The sequence below is a fragment of the Crinia signifera genome, chromosome 2, assembly GCF_055691185.1.
Source record: "Crinia signifera chromosome 2, ASM5569118v1, whole genome shotgun sequence".
NCBI lineage: Eukaryota > Metazoa > Chordata > Amphibia > Anura > Myobatrachidae > Crinia > Crinia signifera.
In genome coordinates this window covers 220,652,348-220,677,928 of record NC_139218.1, presented here as the reverse complement: position 1 = coordinate 220,677,928, position 25,581 = coordinate 220,652,348, and the positions used below count along the sequence as shown (strand labels likewise).

The window sequence follows — 25,581 nt, the reverse complement described above, 5'->3', positions numbered from 1 at the left end:
GGCGCCCATGATTTTGATCGTGGGCATCGCAGGTAAAAAAATCGCGGGCATCGCGGGCATTGAATGCACTAAAAATCGGGTGCGACGCAACCGACGCGATGCCCGCGATTTCCCATAGGGAACAATGTTAAATGTCTCAATTGACCCGATTTTCATGTTCAATGCCTCAATTGACCCGATTTTTCCATAGGAAACAATGTTAAATGGCCCACAGAGGCCAAATAGCCACCCTGAAGTGTGAAATGGCCCCCACAAATGTTAACGCCACCCCACGATCAACGTCAACCCGAAGCGTGGCGAGCGGCGGCGGTACGCGTCCTACGACCTTTTCATACCCCCACTATCCACGTCGGCGTGGAGTTGAGAATAGAATAGTGTGGCGAGCGCAGCGAGCCACCGAGCCCGAAGCATAGCGAGCGGACGCGGATACCTTCACAGGTAAACGCATCCCTTCGCGGGCTTCACAGGTATCCGCGTCCCCTCGCGGGGCTCGCTGTGCTCGCCACGCTTCGGGCTCAGTGGCTCGCTGCGCTCGCCACACTATTCTATTCTCAACTCCACGCCGACGTGGATAGTGGGGGTATGAAAAGGTCGTAGGACGCGTTCCGCCGCCCCTCGCGGGCTCGCTGCGCTCACCATGCTTCGGGTTCACGTTGATCGTGGGGTGGCGTTAACAATTGTGGGGGCCATTTCACACTTCAGGGTGCCTATTTGGCCTCTGTGGGCCATTTAACATTGTTTCCTATGCAAAAATCGGGTCAATTGAGGCATTGAACAGGAAAATCGGGTCAATTGAGACATTTAACATCGTTCCCTATGGGAAATCGCGGGCATCGCGTCGGTCGCGTCGCACCCGATTTTTTAGTGCATTCAATGCCCGCGATGGGCGCCGTGCTAAGTAAAGAGTACCGGAATCATTATACAGGGGGAGCAGCCTGTGTTGTCCTGATATTATACTGGGGAGCAGCCTGCGGTGTCCTGTTATTATACAGGGGAGCAGTCTGTGGTGTCCTGCTATTATACAGGGGAGCAGTCTGTGGTGTCCTGCTATTATACAGGGGAGCAGTCTGTGGTGTCCTGTTATTATACAGGGGAGCAGTCTGTGGTGTAATGTTTTTATACAGGGGAGCAGTCTGTGGTGTCCTGTTATTATACAGGGCAGCAGCCTGTGGTGTCGTTATTATCTTTTTTTTATTAATACATATTTATTACCGAAAAACCGCCATTTAATGATGCGTTGTTACTTATGGGCCAGTGCTCTGGACTTGCCCCCCAGGCTAAAAGTTGCCAGCCAGACCCTGGCCCATAGCAACATCACATGTGAAGGGAAATACACATCTTAGTAAATTTCCCCCATAGTGGTACATGTTACAACATATGGCTCCGTGTTCAACAACACATCCTGGCCTGTTCTCATGTGATGCATTGCTGAAATGGAACCATAAGGGCCATATTTACCACTATATGTTCACACACATGTTCTCTGACCAGCCAAGACTGTAATGATGCAGTTGAAGTTTCTTTGTTTAAGTACTGTAATCATGCCCTAACCCAATCCATTATAGTAATTTTAATACCTCTGACGTGATTGATAACCTGAATTGTGTATAGTGGTACAATCATTTCTTGTGATAGCTTGGATGGGAGGAGATCGAACGTTGTAAGTAAAATTGTATAGATGTGTACTCGCATATCAGCTGTAGCTTAGGGATGTTCAATCAGGAGTAGGGTTGATCGAACGCTCAAATTAAAACCTAGATTGTATAGGTGTGTACCCAGCTTACGCTGAGAGCATGGCCAGACTGACCCACATGGGTACAAGGGAAACATCCTTTGGGCCCCACTGTCCTACACTCAGGATCAGGTTGTGCATGAATTATACATTTTACATATGTTAAGTTATACTATATATATGACTATGGTGTATTCTCTACAGTGCATTACTGTTATTTATCTCGTACATTATAATGCATGAGCTATCAGTATTTTCTATCTATATATTTAGATCATGCGCTCTCTAATGGTTATCCAAGCCTCTGTGGTGGCTGGCCACAACCATAAGCATGGGCCCCTACCTCTGTTTACCCCTCGTAGGCTCGTCATCACCCATTTTGACACTGGCTGGGAGTGTGATGGTTGAATATTACAGTTCAATTTGAGGAGCTAAAGATGTTGATCCTACTTACTGTCTGCCAAGGTTAACAAGTATCCGGGGTGGATTTAAGACTGAGGGCTGCTTCAGATTGGGGGAAATGGTCCACCTCAAATTGCCTAAAACCTGGCACCAGCACTAAATGTGCATTTTTTTCTGTATCTTTTTTTGGGTTGAATACTCTTAGAGTATATTGTAGGTATTCAAATTAATAAATAATGTTTTCTTCTTTTTTTCTTGTAGATGTTGGACAAAATTGGAGTAGTATTTGCTGAAAAAGTACGGCCTTTTCTAGATAATCCAAAAGAAAGACAAATGATATTCAAACTCCTTGGAAACGATTACGTACAAAAACATTTCAGCGGCCATCCAAATGATCCCAGCCTTCTGGTAAGCAACAGTACAGCCAGGGCTTCTGGATGGAACTGCAGACTTTGCTTAAATACACATTGGGGGAAATTTACTAAGATGTGTATTCGAATGGGCAGGGTATCAGTGGCATGGGAAAGAGTACCACCTTTCCAGATCCACTTTAAGCCATGATGTTGATCCATAAAATGTAAAACAATCTTCAGTTATACCATACAGTAATAATGTTTTCTAAGGATGCAGCCAAATAATTGTCATTGAGGCCCAAAGAGCCCTTAACATTTAATTTAATCATCCTTTGTCCTCTACCTGTAGTAGCTGTTGATCTTTATCATTTTTTGTAGACATTGTCTCCACAATCTGTAGATCCTTAAGGTGCCCACACACTAGAAAGATCTGCGATCGTAAGATGTGCGCATAAATTAGCCTTGAAATCTTTTTTTCCGTCCTGGACAAAAGATTTCAGGCAAGCGCACATCTTTACCAAAGATTTTTCTTAAGATCCCGTGTGCGTTCCTATGGATCTTTTGTTAAATCTTCTGATCTTTTGTGCAGCACGTAAGATCAGAAGATTCAGCTAAAGATCCACGGGAGCGCGCATCGGACAAAAATCGGCCGATTTTTGACCGATTATCGGAAATCGGCCAATCGGCCCAAAAATCGTTCTAGTGTGTGGGCACCTTTACATTAAGTACATTGATCATCTTATTATTAATTTTCAATAGTGAAATTCTCCTCCCACCAAATTTATGTGATCGACATGTTTTAATCCCACCGCGGCACCTACTGTTTAAGAGAGAAGTTATTTTTTTCTGCATTTCCATTTAATTGTTTACAAAAGATATACAGTCTGCACAACTCACTGATAGTGCTGTTTTAAATTCCCCTATTTGTGGCCTTGATTAATATGCTCAAATATTTAATTTTCTTCCATATCCAGTGTCCGCCAAACATGAGCGATGCAGAACATGAGAAAAGTGAAAAAAATACACAGGTCTGGCTTTGTAATCAGTGGATAAAAACAGCAGATCAAATAGGATGTAATCTTTCAGGTTTGTAAGATATATTCCACCTGTGAATGTAGATAATTAACAGATAGATAAACCATTTTATGCAGTGTTATAAATTACTTTTTCAGATGATGGTTATACTGAACTCTCACCAGAAATGACCCATTTTGTAAATCATGCCTTCACTCTAATTGAAAATAAGATGAATTTTCTTCTGGCCGAACATGAATCCAAAGACGAGGTAAGTATAGTTTATAAAATAGTTTAATATTTTTTGTCTTATTTCATTTGTATAATAGCTAGATATTTAACAATTATTAAATTAACAAATTGATTTGCTGAAATGTTGACAACTCAATCTTAAGGTGCCCATTTCACCCGATTACGATAGATAGGGCTAACATCGGGCCCAAATCACATGTATCTGACATCCGATCCGATGCACGGTCCAATGCACATCGGATGGGATCGGTGTCAGAAGTCAGACAGACTGAATATAAAATAAATTGTAGGTGCAGCAGTCATTGGCACATCATGGGTGCTTTTTAGAACCCACAATGTATCGCATCCGATCCCTGCGCGGGAGTGCGCCGTGCATAAGAGGTGCTTACCCCACTCTCCAGCTGGCGGCGGTAGTGGACGTTGAGCGGCAATAGATTAAAATAAACACATTCAACCTCTCTCAGCCACTTAGCGGCTGTCCATTCTTTTGAATGTGTTGGTTTTAATTCTCCTGCTTCCCGCCTTTAGCTTCCCAGGAGTATTACATGCATGACATCAAGTGCCATATCAAATGTGAGCCGCCAGGGGAGCTCATATATTGGGTCCAACCTGTCCTTAGGACAAGTCGAACAAGTGCACCTTAACACTAAACCTATCCCTAAGATTCGTATTGTCGACATTATTTCAACATTTTAACCATATGTACATAGTGCAAGTGTTGGCATGTAGCATGTAAACATTTTATCCATGTCAACATAGTACAGTTTGTCATTGTTAACATGTTTACTGCATGCCATACCCACTAGCATCTATGGAAGTTAGATTATTGTTTTCTAGTGTATTGTTAGGTGTTTTAGGTAACAACATTTTATTGTTTCTTTTAATCATATGTAAAATGTATGTATTAGCATAAATATAATTTGTATTTTCTACCATAAACATGAGTCCTATCCCTCATGTTATCTTTACTTATTCAATCATATGGAACAACATAAAAAAAATTAATCAGAAACTCTGTGGCAGCTCCGCGCCCTCCCCCCCCGCCTCCACTTCCACTGACTCTCCCCCGGCCTCACTGACTTTGCCCCCTCCTCCCCCCACCACCCACGGCTCTCCCCCAGGAAGATTCAAGTTGGCGCCGCAAATGGCTGCCTAGGAACTGTGCAAATGTATCATGTGTTAACTGTACTGTCCCTGCTTAACTGTACTGTCCCTGCTTATATTGCTACCTGCCTGGCTGCTGCAACGACCAGTGGCGCCGCTGATGGCTGCCTAGGCGCTGTGCAGCTCGGCAGGTATGTGTTTCCTGTGTGATAACTGTACTGTCCCTGCTTATATTGCTACCTACCTGGCTGCTGCAACGACCAGTGGCGCCGCTGATGGCTGCCTAGGCGCTGTGCAGCTTGGCGGGTATGTGCCCCCTGTGTGATAAATGTACTGTCCCTGCTTATATTGCTACCTACCTGGCTGCCGCAACGACCAGTGGCGCCGCTGATGGCTGCCTAGGCGCTGTGCAGCTTGGCGGGTATGTGTCCCCTGTGTGATAAATGTACTGTCCCTGCTTATATTGCTACCTACCTGGCTGCCGCAACGCCCAGTGGCGCCGCCGATGGCTGCCTAGGCGCTGTTCAGCTCGGCGGGTTCATGTCCCTTATGTGATAAATGTACTGTCCTGCTTATATTGCTACCTACCTGGCTGCTGCAACGACCAGTGGCGCCGCTGATGGCTGCCTAGGCGCTGTGCAGCTTGGCGGGTATGTGTCCCCTGTGTGATAAATGTACTGTCCCTGCTTATATTGCTACCTACCTGGCTGCCGCAACGACCAGTGGCGCCGCCGATGGCTGCCTAGGCACTGTTCAGCTCGGCGGGTTCATGTCCCCTATGTGATAAATGTACTGTCCTGCTTATATTGCTACCTACCTGGCTGCTGCAACGACCAGTGGCGCCGCTGATGGCTGCCTAGGCGCTGTGCAGCTTGGCAGGCATGTGATCCCCGCTAGTGATGTCTTAATGCTCTCAATGTAATGCGTTTAATGTCTCAATGGAATGTGTAAAATGTCTCAATGGTATGCATGTAATGTGTCGTCGTTCCCCCCCCCCCCCCCCCATTTCATCCCTGCTTGATGCTGCACTGTACTCCACAAAAAATTCCTAGTGTGCGCAAGCACACATGGCCAATAAAGTTGATTCTGATTCTGATTCTGATGAGATTATGGGCCTAATTCTGATCGCAGGAAAAATTTGTTCTCAAAATGTGCGCTGAAGGTGGGGCAAATGTAACATGTGCAGACAGATTTTTATTTGGGTGGAGTGTGTTGAACCTGAAATCTAAATTGCAGTGTAAAAATAAAGCAGCCAGTATTTACACAGAAACAAAATAACTCACCCAAATCTAACTCTCTCTCTGCACGTGTAGCATCTGTCCCACCTGCAGTGCACCATGTTTTTGGCCATTTTGAGAACAAAGTTGTACTGCGGTAGTAGTTCTGAACTGGGCCTTATGTTGGGGATATGGTTTTATGTTCATACATTAATACTACTTTATTGTCTTGTGCAGAAAGTCCTGGTTTCCTCATATGACATGTAACCAATCTTTTCTTATACATTTTCAGTATTGCCAGTCAGGAATTGATAACAAGCTTAGAACATGGAAATCATTCTCAAGGAGGCGGCCAAAATCGGTTGAAAGTAAAGACTTGTGTTTTGCCATAAACAAAATGGAAACTTTCAAATTAAAAAATGATAAAGGTAACCAAATTGTGCTTTGTTGTTGCTACAAAAGTAGATATATCTGCTGAACACATTTGAACTTACATCATGTTGGACTGACAGATCTAAATTGTTAATTTGGCTGCTTCTCCCCAAAAATTATGTAAGTTGTCTATGTGGAGTTTTCGTTTAAAATTCAGTACATGTGGAACTCTGGCTTACCAGGTGGCAGTGGTGATGCTTGTCCCCTCCATCACTCCAGTCAAACCCCTTTTATCTCATCTGGCTTACACGCAGCACCTGGCTGATTGTGATTGGTCCAGCAATGCCGAACAACTGACCCAAGTACTGTGCCCGGTCATGCTTTCTGGCAGCATTCCTCTAGCCCAGGCCTAGCCAACCTGTGGCTCTCTGGCTGTTGTGAAACTACACATACCAACATGTCTTGCCACAGTTTTAGCATTCCCTAATAGAAAAACTGTGGCAAAGCATGCTGGGACTTGTGGTTTCACAACAGCTGGAGGGCCACAGGTTGCCAAGCCTGCTCTTGAACATCTGTTTATCTGGTAGCACTTCCCTCTCTCTCAAGCAGTGACTGTCATCCACTTTGGTAATGTAGCAGCTGATGCCATCTTATCTCATATGTGCAGAGTCAAAATCCAAACCCTTTAGTTACTAATATACACTAGTCTCTGTTCATTCTTATACAAAGCACTGTGTTCTCTTTATCATAAAATGATATATAAGTAAAATAGTAAAGCTGGCCATAGTATGCAGCTCTTATGATCAATTGAACAAGCAATCGAATGTGCTAAAAAATACATACGATCTATTTACGACCGCAGACCATCCCGACTGATCATACGTGCAGCACGCATGATCATTTGAGCGACCTCACGACCAGTGGGACCGCACATCGCAAGGTATACCTCACATTGTGAGCACAATCGTGCGACCCGTCGAAATCATGCGTCTGATATCGTTCTAATATATGACCAGTCTTGTATCATCCGGAACTGACCGGAGTCCCTAAATTCAATTACTACAATTCTTCTATTTTCGAATCCTGTTATCATATAGGATACACTCACATATGATATGAATATGAGGTGAGCTGAAAGCTTTCTTTTCCATTCAATTCCTTAGCCAATCAGGAACAGAGAAAGCTGGGACTTGTGGTTCTCCAAATGGTTCTCCAAGTCCCAGCATGCGGGGGAGGCTTGCTGGGACTCATAGTTCCACAGTAAAAGACAATAGTTTTTATTCTATTTTTTTACACTGAATCAGCCCGGTGACCACCACACAGGGTCACCGGGGACAGCACCAGGCTTCAGCCTGGTCAGGTAAGTCCTGGAGGGGGGACCCCTTAATTTCCCCAGGGCCCCTGGCCAGACTGACTGGTCAGTAGGGATAAATGTTTTGGCCGCGGGACCTTATCTAATAAGTGTCCCCCGGCTGTGACATTACCCTGCTGGCTGGTTTGGCCTGGGGCTGGTTCTTAAAATACGGGGGACCCCTAGTCATTTTGTCCCCCGTATTTTGGGAACCAGCCCCGGAACCTGGAGCCTGGGGCTGGTTTTAAAAAATCGGGGAACCCCTATTTGTCGGGTTTCCTGATTTTTTATTACCGGCCCCGGCTCTTTCAGCCTGGTGCTGGTTACAGCTGTGGGGGGGACCCCACACCGTTTTTTTTAAATTTATTTATATATTTCTCTATTTTTTTAATACTGAAGCCTGCACGGATCTGACTGATCCGTGCAGGCTTCTGCCAAATACTACAGGAAAATAAAGTAGATTTTCCTGCCGTATATTTGCAGCCATTTTACACTAATTAGGAACCACCATTCCATTTGAATGGTGATTTCTGTCGTATTCTATTGATGGTGTATTTATTCATATTTGTAAATACAAATACGAATGTCCCATCAATATGAATATGAAAATTTGTATTTTTGGCATAGTAAATACGTATACGCCAAAAAAATTCATATTTTCGTATGAAAATACGATTTTTCCCACAAATTTGTGTTAGTAAATTTCCCCCTAAATGTTATTGCAACAAGCTGCCTAGTTAGTCTTCTACAGCCAACAGCCAATCTTCTATTCTTTTAACATAGTTAAAAGTGACAAGATAAAAACATATTGCGGTTATGAATATATTAGCTTTCACATAATGTTTCTCGACATTTCCTTCTGAAATATGGGGAAATGTAGGGACTGTTACAGCAAAGGGGCAACAGGTGACCCTAGTGCCCACTACACCACCATCAAAGTGTTCATTTGCTGATGGGGGATCTCCTGCCTGCTTTTTGTCAGGTTTATTTGTCATTGCATGTAACGATTAATTAAATTCCTACTGTGCTATTACAGATAAGGGTCTCTCTCATTCATTAAATGTATTGATTTATCTTTTTGGTACTTGTTTCTTAGCAGGGCGCCCAGTTTTCTTACGTACTCTACCATAGCAAAATCGCATTGCATTTCATTTATATGCAATGCAATGTGATTTTGGCGAGCCCCGCGAGGGGACGCGGAATACATGTAAAGTAATCCGCGTCCCCTCGCATGGCTCGCTGCTCTCGCCACGCTTCGGGCTCGGTGGCTCACTGCGCTCGCCACACTATATAAAATCAACTCCACGCCGACGTGGATAGTGGGGATATGAAAAAGTCGGGAGGACGCGTTCCGCCTCCGCACACCACGCTTCGGGGTGGCGTGGATAGTGTGGGGGTCAGTGAAACCTCATTGTATGTCATACAAGTGTATAGCTCATGGCATGGCATCGCACCCTATAACATCTCATGCAATTTTTCGGGAGGTGCAATGCAATGCAATCCCCTAGGGCCAACAGAGCAGTGTATAAATTACATAAAAAAATTGCATCGCATTGCATTGCATGGCACTATAATGGCCCATGAGATGCAATGCAATGCGATTTTGCTACGGAGTATAGCCCTGTACACGTACAGTGTACTGGGTGCCCTGCTAGGAAACAAGTACCATCTTTTTTAGTGAACAAAATAGGCAGTAATTTTGAAAGTTCATTTGAGTACATTTATCGTTAACGACATGCATGATAACAATATTGTTAATGATATTTTGTGCATAGAGATTTGTGCCAGCCTCCTCGTTTGGTTTTGGATCTGTATTTGGTTTTGCCAAAACCGCCCTTGTTAGTTTTGGTTCTGGTTTTGGAACTGTATTTTTTTTTTTTAAATGAAAAAAAAAAAAAACAAACTGGTAAAATCACCACATTTTGGCCTGTTTTTGTTCCTACTGTATTATTAACCTCAATTACAGGGTGAAAGTTTAATAAACTATAAAGCAATGCTCCAAACAGAGCATAATGCAAAGAAAGAGGTGCAAGATAGAGTTGTGCTTGGACTTTTCCAGCCATCCTTATGCTGTACACATTAAACAGACAGTGGCGAAACTAGAAAATTTTACATTTTGGAAGCCCCCCCACCCAAGATAAGTTAAACCACCCCAAACCTGCCATACCCCTCCGCTTGCTGCCGATGAGCCTGTAGCCTGGATCCAAAGTTTACATCTCTGAGGTCCCGGCGCTCCTCCTGGCTCCTGCTAATGAAAATGACCCTCCCAAAATGGCTACCTCTAACAGCAGACCATTTTTAAGGCTGCCACCTCTTCTAGCACCTTCAAAAACTGTTTGCTGTGAAGGGCGCCGGGACTGCAGAGAGGTAGATCTGCCGGACCCGGCCACAGACATGGCAGCAAGTTGGAGGGTAAAGGCAGGTCAGTGCAACGGTAGCCCCTGCAGCCCCCCATCGCCCACACTTACTCTGCGCCTCTCTGTCACTGCGGGGCTATTGTTATGCCACTATAAACCGGACATACACAGTTAAACAAACCAATAATTTCAGCGACAGGGATTGCCACACTTGTGGCTGAAATTAATTGTTTGTTTGGGCCCCCACAAAACAAGCTGGCAATGATCTCTTCCTGCAGGAACTGGCTCTATAGAGGCAAAATGTCATCATAATCCTCCGATTCCTCACCCCATCAGTGTCTACATCCTCTTCTTCCCACAATATAAATTCATCCCCGCTGGAATCCACCATTACAGATGCCTCTGTATTTTGTGGATGTAATTGCCGGCAAAGTTCTTCCTGGCGGAATTTGTCACTTTGGGGAAGTATCCTCCTACGGCGGTTGCTGACAAAGGTTACAGAGTACACACTGGGGGGTGGAAATTTTAAGTAAAGCAAAGCTAGTTTGTGGCTGTGCAAGGGCCTTCAAACTACCGTTTTTTCCTGCCATGAGGCAAAATGACTGTCTGAGATGCCTATTTTTATGCTATCACTGAAATAATCATTTATAATTCTTTGAGTGGTAACTGTATCAAATGGAGTCACAGTAGACACGTCCCTAATTGTAGGCAGTTCTTTTAGAACCGACCAGATGTCATATGCATGTTGCAGAAAGATCTGCATTACCACCAGTGACTCCCTTAGAAAAATTGTGTTTTTTCCTAACAGCTGCAGTTGCAGGAGAAACTGAAGAAGATGTTGCAGTGGCACGTGCCACTTGAGCTGACAATTTGTTCACCAACATCTCTTTGCATCTCTTCACATTTCTGTCCATCAGAAAAAAAGATACAATGTATGACTTAAGGCCCCCATACATTAGTCCGACTTGTCCTAAGGACAAGTCGGACCTGATTTCCCCTGCAGCTCCACGGGAGGGGGACACACGATTAGGCACTTGATGTGCCAAGGTTTGCATATGATAAATCGCATGGATTTATCATATGCGGTCCCCGGGGAGCTGCAGGAGGAGGGAGCCGTGCGGGGGGGTCATCAGCGGGCGGGGGATGCCGGCTAATAGAGAGCCGAGCAGGGGGAGGCTGCATAGGGAGCCGGGCAGGAGGAGGGTGACAGCGGGAGCAGCACACTCGGCAGGGAGGATGACGCTGGCTGCCGGGCAGTGGAGGGAGCCGGGAGGAACACAGATAACTTGAAAAAAAAAAAAAGCCCATACAGAATGACTAGCAAGCCATTGATTGGCTGAGACCTCTCTCAGCCAATCGCTGATTGGCTGAGAGAGGTCTCAGCCAATCAATGGCTTGCTAGTCATCTGTATGGGCTTTTTCTTTTTTCAAGTTAGTGTGTTCCTCCCGGCTCCCACCGCTGCCCGGCAGCCAGCGTCATCCTCCCTGCCCAGCGCGCTGCTCCCGCTGTCACCCTCCTCCTGCCCGGTTCCCTATGCAGCATCCCCCTGCTCGGCTCTCTATAGCTGGCATCCCCCGCCCGCTGTCATCCCCCGCACGGCTCCGGGGCTGGGCTGCACATAAGATTTAGCAAATCTTATGTGCAGCCCGTCCGACCTCCCGACCCCGATCCGATGCGCACGGGACCGCGCATCGGATCGGACGGGGTGTCTGCAAGTGCGATTTGGGCCGATTTCACGGCCCGATTCATCCGAATCGGGTGAAATCGTGCCCAAATCGCATAGTGTATGGGGGCCTTTAAACCTAGGAATAAGTATGGTCGCCAAATTATAGTTCAAGAGATTGTCAACCCTTGGTTCGTTGCAAAGTGATTTAAGGGCTTTATCCACAAGTCCAGTATACGGACAGCAGCCACAGTACCATATACACAGTGGGGTATGGCCAGCAGTCACATTTCTGTATACACAGTTTGGATAAGGCCAGCAGTCACAGTACCATTAACAAATGGTGGGGTCTGGACAGCGGCCACAGTACCATTAACAAACAGTTAATTATGGCCAGCAGTCAGGGGCGGATCCAGGATAAAATGACAGGGGGGGCACCATGATAAAAGAGGGTTTAGGTGGGGGAGGGGCAGTGTTAGTGGTGACAGTGTACATGCTAAGAGAGCGGCAGAGAGAGGGTGGGAATGGGATTAAAAATAGGCGCTGGCATTTAAAGTACGCAGGCCCACCATGGCAACAAAAGCGAAGGATGTAGTTGTACGCGCGCCAAAGGCGCGCTCCGGAAAAGGGGTGTGGTCACTCAACAGAGGTGTGTCCTTGAGTGTAGTCTACAACACCATATACAACTTCCACACATTATGCAACAAAATACTAGACCCCTTTATACTTCCCCCTTACACAGTGGCGTAAGTTCGTTTCAGTTGCCCGGAGGCAAGATAAATATTGGTGCCCCCCAAATAGCTAAATCAGTAAGGTGTCTGTCTCTAGTAAAACAGGTCATGGGTTCCAATACAGGATGTGACACTTGCAAAAATGATATTAGGAGGGGGAGTCAGCCTGAGAAGGGATATCAATGGCTTTCAATTAACTGATTCAAGCTGGCAAGCTCCTTGAGAGCAGGAGCCCGGCGGCAGATGACTCCATTGTCTCCCAGAGTTACGCCTCTGCCCTTACACATGATGCCAAATGGAATGAAACTAAATTCACATAATTCCACATGGATTGAGCCAAAATTCAAATAATGCCACATGGATTGAGCCAAAATTCACATAATGCCACACAGATTAAGCCAAAATTCACATAATGCCACATATATTGAGCCAAAATTCACATAATGCCACATGGATTGAGCCAGAATTCACATAATGCCACACAGATTAAGCCAAAATTCACAATACGCTTCATAAACAGGGACATTGTCCACCAAAGGCATGCATTAAACATTTACACCATAATGTCCATTACACGTTAAGTTACACGCCATTATGTCCATTATGTATTATGCCAAACACCATAATGCCTATTAAAAATTATGCTACATAAGTGCTGCTTATCTACATGCTCATTGCCAAGGGTTCCATGCTCATTGCCAGAGGTTCCATGCTCGTTGCCATGTGGGATTATATGTTCATTGCCAAGGGGGAATACATGCTCGCGGCAAATGGGGGACAGCCGCCGCCAGGCAGAAGTGATAGCCACTGACAGTGGCAGATCCTGGCTGTATTCAGAGCACTGCAGGTACCGGCTATTTGAAATAATACCCCTTTCACACCAGAAAATGCATTCCCAGTTTGGCCCCTTTTACACCAGCCTAGTCCCTGCATTTTCTGGTGTGAGGGGGGGGGGGGAGAAACCCCCCCCCCCTTTTAACCAGTTATCTCATTTAACCGGCTATATCTTCGGAAGCAAGTGACCCATTTACATGAGTATCATATTGAAGAACTTTTGAGTGGGCTTTGAATGATTTTGGTCCAGTGAAACTGGAACGTTTGGTTCCAGAGTAATCTGCCCTCAAAGAACATGAACAGCCATGAAATTACATTTCAAAAAGAAAAAAATCGGTTTACACGCAATATCTCTGGAACCGATTGACCGATATGGACCAGCCTGGTATCATATTGAAGGCCCAGCGATTTGGAATTGAAAGAGATCAACCACAAGCTTCTATGATGCCAGGACGGGAACTGGCAGCCGTCGGAACAGGGTGGGGGTCGGAATTGACGGGTCCCATATTATCCTACGGGGAAAAAAGTTACACCTTTGCCAGGCGATATCTCCGGTTCCCGGGGGGCTAGAGACACGGGGCTGGGCTCGTTGGAAAGCACTGGTCCTCAGCTACAAAATGCAATGACAGGGGGGGCACGTGCCTGGGTGCCCCCCCCCTGAATCCGCCACTGCCAGCAGTCCCAGTACAGAATGCACAGTGGGATTATGGCCAGAAGTCACAGAACAACACACACAGTGGGGTATTATGGCCAGGAGTTCCAGTACAGTAAGCATACTGGGATTATGGCCACCAGTACAGTACACACAGTGGGGTTAATAAGGCCAGCATTCCTAGTTGTTAGAAGTTGCCCTGTGATGCTCTGGGGTTGCAGCTCCCGGTGGTTGCCAAGCGACTGGGACGCTGTGGCTCTTCTGGCTGTAGCGGCTGGTGACGTACATCCGGCATCTGAAAGCACAGATGCTGCAGTGCCAGGAGCCGCTGATCGCCTACAATGGGGATGCTAGTGTCGGACAGCATTCTCCAATGCCGGGAAGCTGATTGACCATGTGTTCACTTCAAGGTGCGCAGCGAAGCAACTGCACACCATTTAATCTTTAGGCAGGCACATTTGGGATTGGTTGTACTGCCTAGTAAAAGTACTTCCTCTGCACAGGTACTTTGCTGGTGATAATCTCCTCATGTTGAGAAAGCTTCCAGTCCTGTTTGCTGAATACTCTGCCTTGTGGAGACCCAGTCCTGTGCTTATTTGCATGCCTTTTATCAGATGTACTCATTGCAGTTATTATTCTTATGTTCTTTCTGATTTAGTTTTCATTAGTGTATTGTTCTTGTTATTTCTTAGTACATGTTGTATTCAGTCCTTCTCACTTCCAGTATCTGTGTATCACATATCACTCGGTATATGCCGCACCTCCTGGTAGCCATATACAGTAGCCTGCAGTTAGCTACCATCTTATACTCGTTAATTCATATGCTCTGCAGTTCTCCTATTATCATACTCTATTATATATATATATATATATATATGTATACAGTGCTATTTTTAAGCAGGAACCAGCAGGAATTCAGTTCCTGAACCTCTAATTAAATATGACATCATCAGGAACTGAAAATCTACTTTCCATAAGATAATCTTTATTTTAAAGTCTTCTGTGAGTGCCTTTGTTTCTAAATACAATATATACATCTATCTCTCTCTCTCCCTCTATTATATTCCCTTTATATATAATTCCCTCTATTATATATATATTTTTTAATTTAATTGAACCTGTCCCAGACCTGGAGTTCCTGGACCTATTTTTCCAGAAAAATAGTACTGTATATATATATATATATATATATTTGTGGCTGTCAGGGGCTCCTTGGGAGGGGGAGGGATAGAGCGGGAGTTCTAATGGTCTAGACCACCAGACTTCCTCGGTCTAATACCTGGCGCTTGTTTGAAAAAACAATAAATTTAGAAGATGTATAAAAAAATATATTTTTTAGTGCTGCAGCAACGTAATTATGAGCAGCCAATCACTCATACTAAAAGGTAAAAAACAATTAAAGATGTTACGTTGCGCTGCGAAATGATAGTATCGATTTGCTGTGCACAAAGAGATCGGACACACTGTTCAATTTTTACTAATAAACTTTATGTATGCAAAAAGATATAGATATATAATAGAACACTTTAATTTAAAAAAATATATGTATACAAATTGCAATCAAAAAATTTAATAAAATTACAATAAAAGGACACATCCGGTACAACGTTTCCAATAATGGGTATTGCCTCCAATAATAATATTGTTTAGCTTGTTAGAGCAAAAAGAAATAAGTCAGTAAACATCCCTTACTCCACTGTATTAGCATGCAGGCATACACGCACGAACCACAGTTCAATTAGCCAGCAGACAAGGGGTTAATAAGCACTTGTGGTTTTGTTAGTTCACCACTTAAAACGCAAACAGGGTGATATTCCTGTGTATCCGCTTTATAAGTTGGAGAATTCAGTTAGTAAGCAAAATAGCTCATGTAGTAGAAAAGCAGCAAGCTCTATAAGCGTAGATTTGTTAGTAGGCAGGCTGAGGGAATAGGATGTGATAATCACCTCACTTGTGAGCCGGCTTCGGGTGGGAGTCCACAGCTGCAGGAGGCCGGCGCAGACGATAGCGCTGCTGGAAGGTAAGGGGCTCCTCACCGTGAGAGTGATATGTTGGAAAGTTTTCACTCACTTATAAGCCGGCGTCAGATGTTGGTCCGCTGCGGCAGGTGGGTAGCGTGGGTAGTACACGTTGTTGGAGGTGTTGGAATTCCTCTCTCTAGAAGCTCAATGATGTTGATAAGAGCTTCTTATTCGCCGCTGTTGTTTATGGCGAGAATCCAGCCAGCAGAGAGTCTAGCGTGCGGTAACGCTACAGGAGGATTTGCATGGAAACAGTCAGTACCCGGATGTGACGTAGAATACGGAAGTCGTCAACGCGTTTCGTCTCCACGGAAACTGGAGACTTTCTCAAGACATATTGTGACTTCCTTGAGAGGCTCTATTTAAGGCATCCATTATTGTTTAATTGGTTATATCAATCAGTTTAAAGAGCCAGTACCCATGATGTAATCATACACACTATAAATCTTACATAGAAAAATCAGCAGTACGTAAATATAAATATACAAATATAGATCAGGTAAAAATAAGTGAAAAATTGGGGGTAAGATTAGCGGAGGATATAAAGAAAAAGAAAAAGAAGAGAAATTAATATATAGAGTATATTATACAGTGTGTCCGATACACATCAATAAACATTATGCAGACATTAGACAATCGGTCTTATTAGTTGTTTAAAGTTGTTATTTAAATGTTAGAATATTTAATCATTATAGTATTTAGCTAAAGGTAGTAGGTGCGCATTTAGAATATCACAATAATGTGCCGCTCTTATCATGATAGTTATCTGGAGTGTCATACTCCGACGATCCTTGGACAATAGCAAAAAAATATATATATATGACAAGCACAGAGAATAAATTCTAAACAAGAGAGAGAGATATATGTCAAAATTATCACCAATAAACTGAATGGGCATACTTAGTAATTCATAGAAATATGAAATCTCGATTATCCTACAAATAAGGGAACAAAAAAACAGATATAAGAACTAAATTGGGCAGGGATATAGAAGTATTATACATATTGAATAATGGGTGGGTACATGTATAAGTAGATGTCATAATCAGATAATACTAAATCTACACAACTACATACATTTAGTACACCCTATATCACTATTTTTGTTATAGTTTCTGGTAGTTTACTACTTTAACATTTAGTTCTTATGTTTTATTTATTTTATTATTTTGTATTTATTTATAATCAGGTAAAAAAGAAAAAGAAGAAGAAAAAATAATAATAATAATAATAATAAAAAATAATAAATAATAGAAAAAGAGAAAAATTAGAGGAGAACAGAATTTTGCATGAAAAAGATGATGAGTTTTTTTGGGGGTTCTTTTGAGTTTTTTTGAGTTTTTTTGATTAGAAATTTTCTTCAAAATAAAATAAGATATAAAGTTCTAGGATACAGGAACAAATAGTTCTTATTGGATGGGCCATATCCAAATGATTTTATTCAAATATCTAGTCCATACAAGTAAAGTCTAAGGCTTCATTTAGACCTTGTGGGTTCAGTGTTTCCAATTTAAAGATCCAATTAGTTTCAGCTAAGCAAAGTTTTCTAAATCTGTCACCTCCTCTTTTGGTTATTGCTATGTGTTCTATGCCCATGACAGAAAGGTTACTTGGGTTACTTTCATGAAAAGCATTAAAGTGACGGGAAATGGTGTGATGTGATGATTTTTTGATAATATTATTACGATGTTCCCTAAAGCGGCTCTTAATACTACGGGTTGTTCTACCTACATATTGTAGGTTGCATGAACATTGTAGAACATAAATGCAGTAAGTTGTTTCACAATTTATAAAGTCTTTCAAAGGAAAAACCTTTTTGTTAGTACAAGAGGTCACTACGTTCTTTTTGTTACTTATATAGTTGCACGTCAAACAAATGGATTTATTACATTTAAAACTCCCTGGTGGTTTTGGTGGGAGCCAGGTGGAGTGAGGAGCTGAAGGTTTGGTAGGTAAGAGGCTGGGAGCTATATGGTCCCTGATATTTTTGTTCCTTCTAAAAATAATTTTAGGTTTGTCTAAGATCCCGTTTAGGACTCTATCATGTTTAAGTATCTCAAAATTACTTTGAATAATTTTTCTAATATTATTTGATTCTGTATTATATTTAGATATAAACATGATGGATTCTTTACCATCAAATTGTTGTTGATTCCTTTGGGCACTTGTTTTAGAGTTAAGTAAACTGTTTCTTTGGACTGTCTCAACAGACTTTGTGGCGTTCATTAGGAGTTCATTTGGGTAGCCCCGTCTTTTAAAATTATTAACCATGAGATTAGTTTGAGTGTGGAAATCTAAGTCTCTTGTGCAGTTACGTCTTAATCTCAACATCTGATTTTTAGGGATATTACGAATCCAGGGTCTGTAATGACCACTGTCGTAATGAAGATAGTTGTTTGTATTTACTGATTTCATATAGTTAGATGAGATAAGGAAACCATCTTGGATGGAGAATGCGATATCCAAGAAATTAACAGATGTAAAACTAAAAGTGTGAGTGTCAGGGGCTCCTTGATGCAACATGTGTCAGTTTATCTTGACAGTTTGTTTCAGGTCTCCATACGTAGTCATCCCCGCTATCTACTAGACACCAATTCATTATTAAGAAATCTGGCTGCGCTCCCGACCATCGATGGTGAGATCACTCTTTTTTCCATCGATGTATCGGCATTATATACATCGATTCCACATGAGCTAGGGTTATCAGCTCTGCGTCATTTCCTTGACAGAAGTGATGTCTATGTGGGTCCTAATATTTCACTCATTATTGAATGAATGCGCATGATATTATCTAAAAATTACTTTATGTATAATAATGAATTCTTTTTGCAATTAATCGGAGTTGCGATGGGGGCGGCGGTAGCCCCCTCATACGCAAACATCTTTATGTTTGAGTATGAACAGAGTCTTTTTTTCGATAATCCCATCATTGCTGAAAACATCGTTTACTACAATCGATATATCGATGATTTGCTTATATTTTGGAAGGGCCCCTCTCAGGTTCTTAGTAACTTTTTGATGCAACACAATGCAGGCCCTGACCCCATTAAGTTTACATTCACCTTTGATAAACATCATATTAGCTTCCTCGATGTAATGATTACCATCAATGAGTGTGTCATAAGTACTAATTTATATAAAAAAGAGACCGATAGAAACAGCCTGCTTGAATATTCTAGTTGCCACCCGAGGGCTACTATTAGAAGTCTTCCTTTTTCCCAAATGTTAAGAATTAAACGTATTGTGTCTGAGCCAGATTTGGTTGAGACACAATTGGATTAGATGATTGGACGGTTTGTGGTGCGTGGTTACCCTATATCTGAATTGTTGAATACTAAGACTAGAGTGATGGCATTGAACTGTAATGATCTGCTATCACAGAATGTTGTTAGCACTAAATCTTCTGATGTGTTACCATGGGTTACCACTTACACTCAGGCCAGTCCGGTGATCACTAAAATCGCCCCAAAAAATTGGACCCTACTACAGACTGACCAAGATTTGGGTCTTGGTCAGACTAAACTGTTGCCTAGCTTTAAACGCTCCAGAAACCTGCGCAATATTTTAGTAAAATCTGATGCAGCTCCCAGTTGTAATACACCTGTTCAGCGCAAACTTGGGTGCATATGCTGTACTTGTATGGCATGTAAATTTTTGCTACCTGGTGCTACATTCAATCACCCACGTACGGGTAAGAGTTTATCCATCTGTCATACCCTTTCTTGTAGAACATGCTATACCGTCTACCAAATAATCTGCCCATGCGGATTGTCATATATTGGGAAGACGGAGGGTCCCTTTAAAGATCGGATGTCAGCCCATAGGTCTGCCATAAAGGGTGCCTTGGCGACCGGCTCGAGCGATAAGCCGGTTGCCCGACACTTCTTGAATGCCAGACATGGACTGACATCCATCCGTTATAGAATGATTGACCACATGCCGCCCCCTATTCAAGGTGGCAATCGCAAACTCATGTTACTTAAATGTGAAGCCCGATGGATTGCCAGACTTGGCACTATGACCCCACATGGGCTCAATGAGCAGTCTGGCATCGCGGTGTTGCTTAATTGATAATGTCCATTACTACATGATATATAGTTGTATTATTCCCGCCCCACCAACCACTGTTCACTGGATATTTAAGGCGAGTGTTTTACACATGTTATTTGAACCTGATGATAATATCTACACGATATTGAAACGTTGTTTGGAAATTAAAAGCTTTTTTACTGCTAAACTGCCGTGGAGTGCTGCATATTCCTGCTCTATGTATATATATATATAGTGTCCTCCAGTCGGACCACCATGACCACCCGCGGATGGACCTCTTCTGTACATTGCTTGGCTTTGACAAAGGTCTTGGACAAGACCGAAACGTTAGCCGACACGACACGGGTGTCATGTGAGCAACAATAAATCTTTTTTTCACATTTATTCAATGATTGATGAGTACCCTCTTTTCTTGTTCTTTGTGCGTTGGATTAAAGTCCTTGTGAGTGAGCACCACCGTGGTGACTCAGCTGCTATAGGTACGGAACTTTTGGACATATTTATATATATATATACAACCAGGTTTCCAAATGCGCAAATGTCCACTTATTTTCAATCGGTCTATGAGGTCTCAGATGCCTCTATAGTGTAGTGCAGCCTTTCCTCCGAGAGGTTAACTGTCTCCAGTCACCAGGGAATTTTTCATGGAAAAGAGATGGAGGAGGCGCGCACAGTGAGTATAATACAACAACACTTTACTACAAATAAAAAGCTCACGTACACTTAGGTTTTAAAGCATGAACAAGATCATCGTCACCAATGCGTCCACAATGGTACCGGCATCCGGGCTAGCAGCAAGCCGACTCTCTTTCTTGTTTGGGAGCAGCAGCACGATGTCACCACGGACAGCAGACCAGACCACCGGCACACTCACTGTGTGCGCCTCCTCCATCTCTTTTCCATATATATATATATATATATATATATATATATATATATATATATATATATGTACGTGTGTAGACCGCACTCGCACTTATTTATTTTGTAATTGCGGGGTGCCAGACAAAGGATAAACGGGGTGAGCGGATATCCCAATAATAGTCTGGGGTGTATCCACACCTGCTGGGGCGTGGAAAGTCAGGCACTCGCCTAATAATAAAGTCCAATGGTCAGATAAAAGTCCAAAGTTAGTGCAGTTTTTATTTCAACTATTACATATAGTCATGGTTTTTTCATACTGTGCCCCGACGTTTCGGTCCTAAGTGGACCTTTCTCAAGGAGCCTATAACATTTATAATAAAGCATTTCAGTAAACAGTACAGAACAGCACTAATTAACAAAAAAGTCAAATGGAAACATATGGTCAAAAAATCGTCTTACTTTGTAATGAAAGAGACTGGCTATCAGCGGAGATTAGGGTAGAAAAACGCCCATGGTGCCTGGAGCTGCTGCTGAATAGCACTGCCCGGGCTCGGCTATTTATCCCCCCTGAGTATCAATTAGTCAGAGCGTGGAAACCGCATCCACGCTCTGACAGCACAGCTTCCGGCGTTACCGGAAGTTCGGCACCGGAAGTAGCGTCTATTTGACACGCAGATGGAACGCAGGGCACTAGCCCTGCGTGCGCATCTCAGCTAGAGAAACGGAGCTGCGCATAGTGGGTTCCGTATCTTATATATGTGCGCATCACAACTGGGTTTAGACATGAAGCTGCATACAGCGCTGTCCGGGCGGATTAGGTGTGTCATGTTCTAAATGCTCAAGCGGTAATTACGCTATTAGAAGGAGGGGAAGCCGGGGTTTCAGTATTAACTGCCAGTAGCATCTAAAGATATCTAGGAGTATTTACTGAATACAACCTAAGTGCGCACGCAATGCTGCGATGCGTTTAGTATATTAATATTTTAATATGTTAATGTAGGAAATACTGTAGCTTATTGACTGGCCATTAATTAGTTATGGATCTCAAGGTGGATGGAAGAATGATACTGAAAAATTATATAAAAGATGCGTATGCATGCTAATCATTATACCAGTTTATAAAAAAGAAACGATTTCATAGAAAATAAGGTTATAATGTGAAAAAAAATTTGTCTAAATTGTCGACATTTGTGTCGACTTTTTTCAGAAATAATTTTTTAGGGATTTTCTCGATTATTTTATACTATTTTTATTATATTTATTCTATCTTTTAAAAGGGAGTGCAATTTATCCCTGGTATTAACCGTGAAAAGAAGAATTAAATGATGAAGTCATGAATGATGAATTGAGAGATGCTTGTATTTTAATGAATAGAAAATGATCTTCAGTGTTAGATTAGCTTCAGAGGTTTTTTGGTTTATAGGATAAAAATCACCACACTAATCAAAGATGCTTGGTGTTGGTATTATGCATACTTGGTATGAGGTTTAAGGAAAAAAGGGGCCGATTCGTTTATATATATAAAAAAATATATATATTTTTTCTATCAGAACATGGAATGTGGAATCCTTCCATATGTTTCCTCTCTAAACAAAGTGGTGCACAAAGAATTATAAAGAATTATCAAGCAATTATAGAAAGTTGTAAAACATCCGGACGGCAGTGTATGAGTAAGTCCAATTGAATAAAAGTTCTTATTTCAAAAAGATATTGTATGGGTTGTTTTCATTTAGGCCTCTCGGGGCCAAGGTTCCCAATTGGTGAATCCACCTACTTTCCCTCTTTTTTAATAGAAGTCCCCGGTCTCCTCCCCGTGTGGGTGGGGGGATCCAATCTATCAAGCGGCATCGAAGAGATGACACTTGATGGCCTGCTAGTAGAAAATGGCGAGGAATTGGAAGTTCTGCTTTTCCTGTTTCCAGGGCGACTCTAACCGAGTTTCTGTGGTTTGCCATGCGCTCCCGGAATTTGCGGGAGGTCATCCCTACATAAGCAAGACCGCATGGGCAGACTAATAAATAGATCACATGATCCATCTGGCAGTGGAGCCGGTGTCTTATTTTAATCGCCTTGCCTGAGTGGGGGTGTGGGAAGGTGGCCCCTGGGATCAAACCATTGCAAGTTGTGCACCCCGTGCACCGAAGATATATATACATATATCTTTGTATCTCTTGCAGTGCCACCATCTTTATATACTGTTGGACTATATATATGTTTTGCTTACATTCATTCTCATATATATTTAGCTGGCAGTTTTAGGAATTGTTACTGCTGGCTTTATTTATATATCCTGTGGTTGCTATTACTGTATCTTATTTGTTATACCTTGTCTTGACCCTGTTATAGTATATGGCTTCATTCATATGTCTCACCACTTACCACTTGTACACACAATGTAGTACACTTTCTAGTGTAGTGTAGTATTCTTTATTTGTACCGACAGTTGTCCTGGTCATTTGGGGGTAAGCTTACACTGGCACTAGTAGCATAAGTCCTGGTGGCATCCAAGTACCAGTAGGCGTATAAATAAATACTTATGGGAACGTGGCTATAATAGGCTATAAGACCTGCTGGTGACCTCTGTGAGACTTACACTTGGCTGTACTGGGGCCACCATCCAGAAGTACCACCTTCCCAGAACATCCTATCCTTCCAGCCTGCTTCATAACACTACATGCTGTTCCTAGGCTTATATTCCATTTAATGGTACTGCGGGCTCAGTGCCATATATGTGATCCGAGTATTGCAAGAATCCTACACCGGGAAGATGGCATTTGGCCTTGTTCGGGGATCTGAGTCTGGTGGGAAAACCTAAGCCGCACCTTGGGTAGACTCCAATCCTCGATGTTCAGAGCGGTTCAGATTCTCAGGCATCCGAACTGTCCATCTCTAATTGTGCATAGCGTCTAGTGTATACATCGGAGGACTGGTTGCCGGGATGCTGCTATTGGGGAGGAAAGGGGGGTAGCAGAGGGGAGATAAGGGAGTTGCACAGGGGAGGGAGGAGGTGCGACGCTGCTGCTGCCAGCGCAGCGCAGACATCACACAGTGTGAGTGACAGATGCAGGCAGCGGTAGGAGCTGTGTACGGTGGTCAAAGGGCGGAGCCGTGAGCCGACACTCTCGAGCTCCGCAAAGCTCCATGGGAGGAGCTTCTGCAGCAGCCTGACCGCCACCATTTTGTATTAGGGCAAGATGCTGGAGCCGTGGCCGCTAACCGCTGAGACTGCGATCACACTGTCCGCGGCCCAGCCAGGGGAGGAGAGTGGCCTGGCCAGCCCGGAGAGTGGCCTGGCCAGCCCAATTCTAATGTTTTATGGTCCGGCCCACGGGGAAATGTTCCGGTTTCCTGGTGGGCCAATCCGCCCCTGAGTGTATATGCACTATATCATTAACAATGTGCACTCCTGCGGTTTAGGAGGATGATATTGAACAATATCTTTAAAGATATTGTTCAGTATGTACAGTATGCGTTACATCGTTTGCCCGGGAATTCAAGGGACAACACTAACGATATCGCTCACAGAACATATTCTATAGCGTATACCCAGCTTTTATAGGACCAAACAATCCAGTCTCAAAGCGAATCAGGTTGCTTAGTACTTGTGTATAGTATTTCTGTTATAACTTAGCAGGCTGTAAATGACGAGATTGAGACACTAGCCTCGCCTAGTAATAGACAGAATGAGGTTTATAATTGCACTAAGCAGAGAATATGAACAAGAAGGGACAGTAAGTGGAAGGCTTTTCAAACAACGAGATTACCTAGAAGGACTGAGTCATAGACGAGTTGGGAACTAACCGAGCAACTGTTCTCCCCTCCCACTCCTTATGTGTCATAAATAACAGCATGCCTTTGATGTGCCTGCTATTCTCTTTTGTAGTCTCATAAACATCAAGAACTCTTCCATAGACTGAGTGTTTTTTCTCTTTGAGCCAATGTCCCCAATGGTGCTTTGTAGTATTAATGATTTAGCATAAATACTTTTACCATAATATATCATTTCAGTCACTTATTTAAGTGCTTATACAGTATTTCTGCAATAAGGAGGTTATTCTGGTTGACTCGCTCAGAAGCTAATTCGCACCCTTGCGAGTAAACCAGAACCCACCCATTCGCAGGCCAGGGGAAACCTCACACATCTTTTGATGGTTGCCGGTGATGTCAGCTGCCCGCCCACATCACTGGGCGATTACCATGGTAACGCCCATGAAATGCTGGGCTTTCTCATGGCTAGTACCCACACCCACCGCCCCTTCCACCGCTCGCAATGTTGGGTGCGTACACCTGGTGAACAGTGGCCGCACGCACCCGGCACATACACATGTGCAGAAATGCCGCTGTGCATGCGCCAAACTTCAGTTCCTGTGCGAACGAAAGGCCGCTGGGATCGGACCTGAATAAGTTCCTAAATGTATTATTTAAATACTGATTACTGATATAATAATTTAAAATCTGACATAAGATATTACTTATATAGTTTACATTGCAAATAGATTCAAAAACATAAACTTAACTCTTAAGAAAACATCCTATGATATCTCTGTTTCCTTCTTAATTATTATTATGTTGAACTTTTTAATTTTACTTATTTTATATTAGAAAACTGAA

At 43.1% G+C, this 25,581-nt stretch overlaps 1 protein-coding gene across 3 annotated transcripts in view; it reads left to right on the top strand.

The window, feature by feature from the left end:
• Nucleotides 1-25,581, top strand: part of LOC146060500 (uncharacterized) — a 334,626-nt gene that overhangs the window by 42,474 nt on the left and 266,571 nt on the right. The window contains exons 3-6 of one of the 3 annotated variants that reach the window (XM_083173756.1): nt 2,396-2,542; nt 3,462-3,573; nt 3,660-3,772; nt 6,376-6,502. In XM_083173756.1, coding sequence (XP_083029882.1) covers nt 2,396-2,542; nt 3,462-3,573; nt 3,660-3,772; nt 6,376-6,502 — 499 coding nt within the window. Of the gene's footprint in view, nt 1-2,395; nt 2,543-3,461; nt 3,574-3,659; nt 3,773-6,366; nt 6,503-25,581 lie in introns of those variants that run through there. The other 2 variants (XM_083173755.1, XM_083173757.1) reach the window with 2 other exon arrangements.